At 53.8% G+C, this 5941-nt stretch overlaps 1 protein-coding gene across 2 annotated transcripts; it reads left to right on the top strand.

Annotated features, from left to right (window-relative positions):
• The first annotated feature begins 2107 nt into the window (after positions 1 to 2107).
• On the top strand, positions 2108 to 5100 carry DKK1 (dickkopf WNT signaling pathway inhibitor 1). 2 transcript variants are annotated; one of them, XR_002736687.2, is made up of 5 exons: positions 2108 to 2516; positions 2725 to 2887; positions 4010 to 4153; positions 4274 to 4673; positions 4935 to 5100. XR_002736687.2 is itself a non-coding variant. In XM_023240318.2 (4 exons), the coding sequence occupies exons 1-4, from the start codon at positions 2271 to 2273 to the stop codon at positions 4525 to 4527; spliced, it is 807 nt and encodes a 268-aa protein (XP_023096086.1). In that variant the 5' UTR covers positions 2108 to 2270; the 3' UTR covers positions 4528 to 5100. The 2 variants fall into 2 exon arrangements, 1 of the variants encoding a protein (XP_023096086.1); XM_023240318.2 differs by having other exon boundaries at positions 4274 to 5100.
• The last annotated feature ends 841 nt before the right edge of the window (positions 5101 to 5941 follow it).

Raw genomic sequence — 5941 nt, 5'->3', positions numbered from 1 at the left:
ACTATGGCGCCTAAAGTCCCCTACAGCCTTACCCTGTTATTTTATAATACCTCTCCATCCATATCAACTTCATGTCAACTGAAGATGCGGCCCTTTCTGCCTAAGAGAGACCTGGCTTACTGCTTATTCTCCATAAAAGGTATATAGACTCGATTCTTAGGCTCATTTAAAAAAAAAAGAAAAATACAACGAATATAAACAGCTTCCCCTTTGTTTCCAAATTCCAGTTTGTGCCAAAAACTTCTAAAGTTGTAGCCAAGCCTAGATCATTGTACGTGTCCATAACAAGATCTTTTTAAAAATATGTGGGATTTGGTCCATATTAGAATTTCAAGAAGCAATTACCAATAAACCAGAGGAAATTTCACGGGATAGATGGAATTTGGGATGGGAGGGATATCGGTTTAATTAGAGGCATTAGTAAAGGGTTGTTTGGAAGATGCTCTTAATATGACCTCTGAAACCCAAGCAATGAGAACACAGACCATTACAGACTTTTTTTTTTAACCCCTCCCCCTCTTAACTTTGGGATTACACCTACTTCAAGGCTCTCACTGGCTGTACTTGGTGGAGATGGGGGGGGGGTCATGAATATAGGTCAGTGTGTGTGGAGTAAGAAATACCTTAGAGGTTAGGGTGCACAAAATTAGGATGTCCTAATCTTGCTCGTTCAACAGCGATTATTCAATCATCTCTTCCTTTTATTAACTTGCATAGCAGGTGTCCATTTTCTGACACTGATAACATCAGCCTCCTATAAAAACAGTGGGGGCACTTTATTTTTTATTACTACTATGATGATAATAGTCTCCTGAATGTTTATATCATTGCATCCGCACCCCCCAAAGAGCAATAACCCGGAGGGTACCCCAATGCCAGCGCACCAAGCTTCCAACAGGTTTTTGTTTAATAAATGGTTTTCGAATGAGTAAGCAGCACAATCTTCTTCACCCTGGGCTCTTCGTTATTTTTGAACCCTGATCCACACGACGGCCGACTCACGTTCCGGTTCACTTTTCCCCTTCCCACAGCTCGTCTTATCTCCCTTGGCGGGGTACCCGTCTGGTCCCGGCTCCTCTGACCTGGGAGCAGACCCGGGCCTTCCCGGGCTCCGCGACCCGGAGTACTAATGAGGAAGTCGGGCGCTGAGCCCCGAGGCTGTCTCATCTGCCCGGGTCAACCACCACCGAGGAGAGCGGGCAGCGAAGGACCACCGAGTCAACCCCCGGGCTCTGACCGTTGGCGCTCTGGCCACTTTGATGTCGCGCGCCTGCCTAATCAAGTTCATCTCCTGGCCGCGGCTGCTCGCATCCAGAGAGAAGCATTCAACAGTCTGATTATCGGACACTTCCCTCCACCCCGATCTCATTTCCAAACGCGTCTCTCGCCTCCCTCTCTAAACTTCCCATCAAAAGAGAATTAGTCCCTCTTCCTCCTTACCCGCGTTTGATGTGCAAATTTCCTGCTCTTTGCACATTTTTCTCGCGGTGGCGGCGGGAGGAGGGGAGGGGAGGGGAGGGGAGGAGGGGAGGGGAGGGGAGGGGAGGGGAGGGGAGGGGAGGGGAGGGCTGGGGTGGGGGACTGGGGTGGAAGGAAGGGGTCGTAGAGAACCAACTTAAACCGAGGGACTCACTGGCAATGAGTAAAGCGGGGCTCTGGAAGGTTAACCAGCAGCCGGCGGCGGCTACCTGGCCCTGTCGCGGGGCCCTTTGGGTAGAGCCCCCGGGTCACCGGAGGGGCTGAGTTTAACACCGAACGTGTTTAAGGCGCACGAAGTGGTCTGGGGGAGCACCACCGTGGCGCTCTCTGAAGCGCTTCCGATCCGACAGCACCACCCCGGCTGCCAGGGGAGGGCGCGGGGGGCCCCGGGTCCCTCCCTCCGCCCGCGTCCGCTCCAGTCGTCTGCGCCCCGAAGCGAGCTGAGCCAGGGGACCGGCCGCGCCGGGGAGGGCGGGGTGGGGACTGCCGAGCCACCCCCCCCCCCCCCGTGTACACACACACCCTCCGGCCCCTCCCAGCGCTTTGAAATCCCATCCCTGCTTTGTCGTCTCCCCCGAGGGGCCGGGATGCTCAAGCCCGCGGTATAAAGGCAGCCGCGGCGGCGGTGGCGGCGCAGACCTGCACCCGCAGTGGGGACTCGGGGACCGCGGCAGGCTCTCGGGGCGCTGACCGCAGCCGTGCGCCGCGGCTTCCAGGCCCCCACCCCCACCCCCTGCACAGTGCCACCGGTTCCCGCCGTCCCTGCCTGCCCTCCCCGGAGCCCCTCCGCGATGCCGGCCCTGGGCGCAGCGGGAGCCACGCGGGTCTTGGTCGCCCTGGCAGCGGCGGCCCTTTGCGGTCACCTCCAGCTGGGAGTGAGCGCCACCTTGAACTCGGTCCTCGTCAACTCCAACGCCATCAAGAACCTGCCCCCGGCGCTGGGCGGCGCTGCCGGGCACCCGGGCTCGGCGGTCAGCGCGGCGCCGGGGATCCCGTACGAGGGAGGGAACAAGTACCAGACCGTTGACAACTACCAGGTGAGCGGGGGCTCAGGGAGCGGGCACGCTGCGACCCCGCAGGGGCTGGGGTGGGTGGGGTGGGGTGGGGGGGTCCCAGGTGGGGCGGTGCGCGACTCGGGGCGCCCCGGGGGCGGCGCGCGCCGCGGCTTTGGAGAGGCGCGCGCAGAGGCACGGGTCCTCGGACGCGCAGGTGCCTCACCCCTGCCCCCCCCCCCCGCCCCCGCAGCCGTACCCCTGCTCTGAGGACGAGGAGTGCGGCACCGAGGAGTACTGCGCCAGCCCCCCCCGCGGGCCCGGCGCCGGCGCGCAGATCTGTCTCGCCTGCAGGAAGCGCAGAAAACGTTGCATGCGTCACGCCATGTGCTGCCCGGGAAACTACTGCAAAAACGGTGAGTCCCCAAGTCCCTCCTGGACCAGCGTCTCGAAGCGGGCCGCCTGCGGAAGGGAGGCAAACGCTCCCGGCTTGGCTAACGCGACGGCGCCACCTGCGAGTGGGTTTGCCTGGAGGTGGCCCTGAAGAGCTGCGAGGGCGTAATGGGGGGGGGGGGGAGGGGAGAGCGGAGGTCTCGGGGCGCCTCATCTTCACCCGCGCCCCTCGCGCGTTTAGCACGACTCCTCACCTCTGAGGGTACCCTTCCGTGAAAACGTGTCTAGAGAGCGCCCTGACGTCCCCGGGGACAGAAGATGGGGCCCCCTGGACAGGCTCACCGTGCCCTGGGGGACCGGCCTGGGCATTCAGCACCCTGTCCATTTTCTTACAGGGTCTCTCAGGGCTCTGCCACACTGGCCTCCCTCTGGCGACCCCCCCCCCCCTCGTTAACCCTGGTATCAGGCCAGAGACAGGGGTTTCTCTGGGCTGCCCCCCCCTTAAGGGGGATCTTGGTACCCAACCACCCCGGGCACTGCCCCCCCACGCCTGCCTCCACCTCCTGCTACCTTAAAAATCAGTCCTCCTCCCCCCAGCACAGATGCACTGAAACTTAATGTCTGAAAGGGGTAGGCTCCAATACTCAAAGAAGTCTCCAGAAATAAACCTAAGGGTGGCAACGCTCTGCAGGACCCAGTAATACTCAGGGATGAACTAAGCGAGTCTCTGTAATAGAGAAGTTATACAGGGAAATAACTAGTGGGTGAGATTGTCCTCTCCCAGGCAGCTAGTGTTGCCTTAGTGTACCCTGGTCCTATATGGGTCCGGCCAGCCTCCAGGGCAGAGAAGTTATTTTTAAGGACAAGTTTGTAAGTGACTGATTTTATTTTCTACCCCAAGGGTGATATTAAAATGGGCAGAAATCTCCCTGCCACCACCACAGTTGGTAGAAAAGTGTTTCAGGCAGCTGTATCGGGGCTGTTGCTTTCGAGTGCATAAAGAGGGAGCGTGGCTTGTGTTTCAAGTCATGTCACCGCAACGCGCAACGCGACATCCCAAGCTGGTGCAGGCGGAAGGGGCTCTCAGAGCTGTGGGTGATTAACTCCCGGCTGTGATGTGTTACTGTCGTCTCCTGCTCCCGTAGGGATATGTATGCCTTCTGATCACAGTCCTTTCCACCGAGGAGAAATCGAGGAAACCATTATCGAAAGCATTGGTAACGATCACAGCACCCTGGACGGGTATTCCCGAAGAACTACGCTGCCCTCGAAACTGTATCATACCAAAGGTAAAGCCAGTTCACCTTCCTTCTTTGTCAGCACCTCCCAGGCGTCCTCAGGATTTCCTCCGTGAAATGACGCAGGCGTAGTAGTGACCATGTCCTTTTCTGCTGTCTCCCGCTTTCCAGGACAAGAAGGTTCCGTCTGTCTCCGATCGTCAGACTGTGCCACGGGGCTGTGTTGTGCCCGACACTTCTGGTCCAAGATCTGTAAACCTGTCCTCAAAGAGGGTCAAGTGTGCACAAAGCACAGGAGAAAGGGCTCCCACGGGCTGGAGATATTCCAGCGCTGTTACTGTGGAGACGGCCTGTCTTGCCGGATGCAGAAAGATCACCATCAAGCCAGTAACTCTTCAAGACTCCACACCTGTCAGAGACACTGAGCCAGCCGTCCAAACACAGCGGACTCCTTTTATATAATATATGCGATGAAAACCTTTCGTGACTTTGGTCAGCTCAGTCCTAAAGGATGTACAAATCCTGTGGTTATGATCAAGCATTCCAATAATACCTTCTGAAAACCTGGAGTGTAAGAGCTTTGTTTCTTTATGGAACTCGCCTGTCGTTGATTGCAGTAAATTACTGTGTTGTAAATGCTCAGGGTGGCACTTACCTGTAAATGCGACAAGACTTAATTATTTTTCTAAAGGTGCTGCATTGTCCATTGTTTCTCCTGTTATGTAAATTTTTGTACACATTGATTATCTTGACTGATGTTCTATATTGAATTGAAATAAATAATTTCAGCTTCTGCTTGCTAAATGTATAACCCTTTCCCTTTTAATTCTAGACTCCAGAATGCAAGAAGCTTTCGGAATGACCAACAATAGGCATCTAAACTTAATCATGGACATACTCGCTTCTTTTCTGAAATGTACTATCTCAGGGCTTAGATTATGTTTCTCTCTAGGCTGTGATAGTGCTTGAAATAAAATTTGACATTTAATACCGTGAAATGTTACAAGTACAAATACATTTTGGCATTGTGATTCTTAAAAGGGTGTGTGTGGGCATGTGCACTACGGGGACAGAAAGGTAACATGTTGAAAGCTGATCAGAGGAAGATATTGTCTAAATGTCCTACAGTAATGGTCAATTCTAGATTAAAGAAACCTGTTCTCCATTGACAAATTCAAATCATCATGCTATAATCATGAAATCGAATCTTACATTACTACTTTCAAGAATGGTTTTCTGGGGCGCCTTGAAGGCTCAGTCAGTTAAGCGTCTCTTGATCTCAGTTCAGGTCGTCAACTCATGGTTCGCGAGTTCGAGTCCCACATCGGGCTCTGTGCTGACAGCTCAGAGCCTGGAGCCTGCTTAGGATTCTGGGTCTTTCTCTCTCTGCCCCTCCCCTACTCATGTGCTTTCTCTCGCTCTCAAATATAAACACTAAAAAATAGTTTCCAAATAGTTAATTACTACTGAGGAGTAAAAGGAAATCTCCCACAAAATACCAAAGAAAGTACTTGATGGTTGGCAGGAATGGTGTGCATGTAAATACAGTTGATACATATTTGCAGAGTTTGTACGAAATTAGTCAATTTGAAGCATCTTAACTACTACTTCATGCCAGGAGGACTTGTTATAATTAGTAAAAACTGAGAATCCTCTCTTATGCCCTGATTTCCTGGTCTTACTAGGTGGGGTAAATATTTCCATTTTTACGCCCCTGAAATCGGCTCTAAGAGGATCTAGAGATCGATTGTTGAGAAGAAAAGTCACAGAAATGAGATCTAAACTGGCTTTGCATTTCTCCTTGCCAGCTTTGGTACCGGCCACTCTGATCCAGGGGGA

Source organism: Felis catus, chromosome D2 (assembly GCF_018350175.1).
Source record: "Felis catus isolate Fca126 chromosome D2, F.catus_Fca126_mat1.0, whole genome shotgun sequence".
NCBI lineage: Eukaryota > Metazoa > Chordata > Mammalia > Carnivora > Felidae > Felis > Felis catus.
Note: the sequence above shows the minus strand (reverse complement) of the source record. Positions and strands in the feature narration are given on the sequence as shown.

Coding starts and splice junctions, on each gene's coding strand:
- DKK1 (XM_023240318.2), top strand. CDS start 2,271: ATGCCGGCCCTGGGCGCAGCGGGAGCCACGCGGGTCTTGGTCGCCCTG. Junction 2,517..2,724: donor AGACCGTTGACAACTACCAG/GTGAGCGGGGGC, acceptor CCGCCCCCGCAG/CCGTACCCCTGCTCTGAGGA. Junction 4,154..4,273: donor GAAACTGTATCATACCAAAG/GTAAAGCCAGTT, acceptor CCCGCTTTCCAG/GACAAGAAGGTTCCGTCTGT.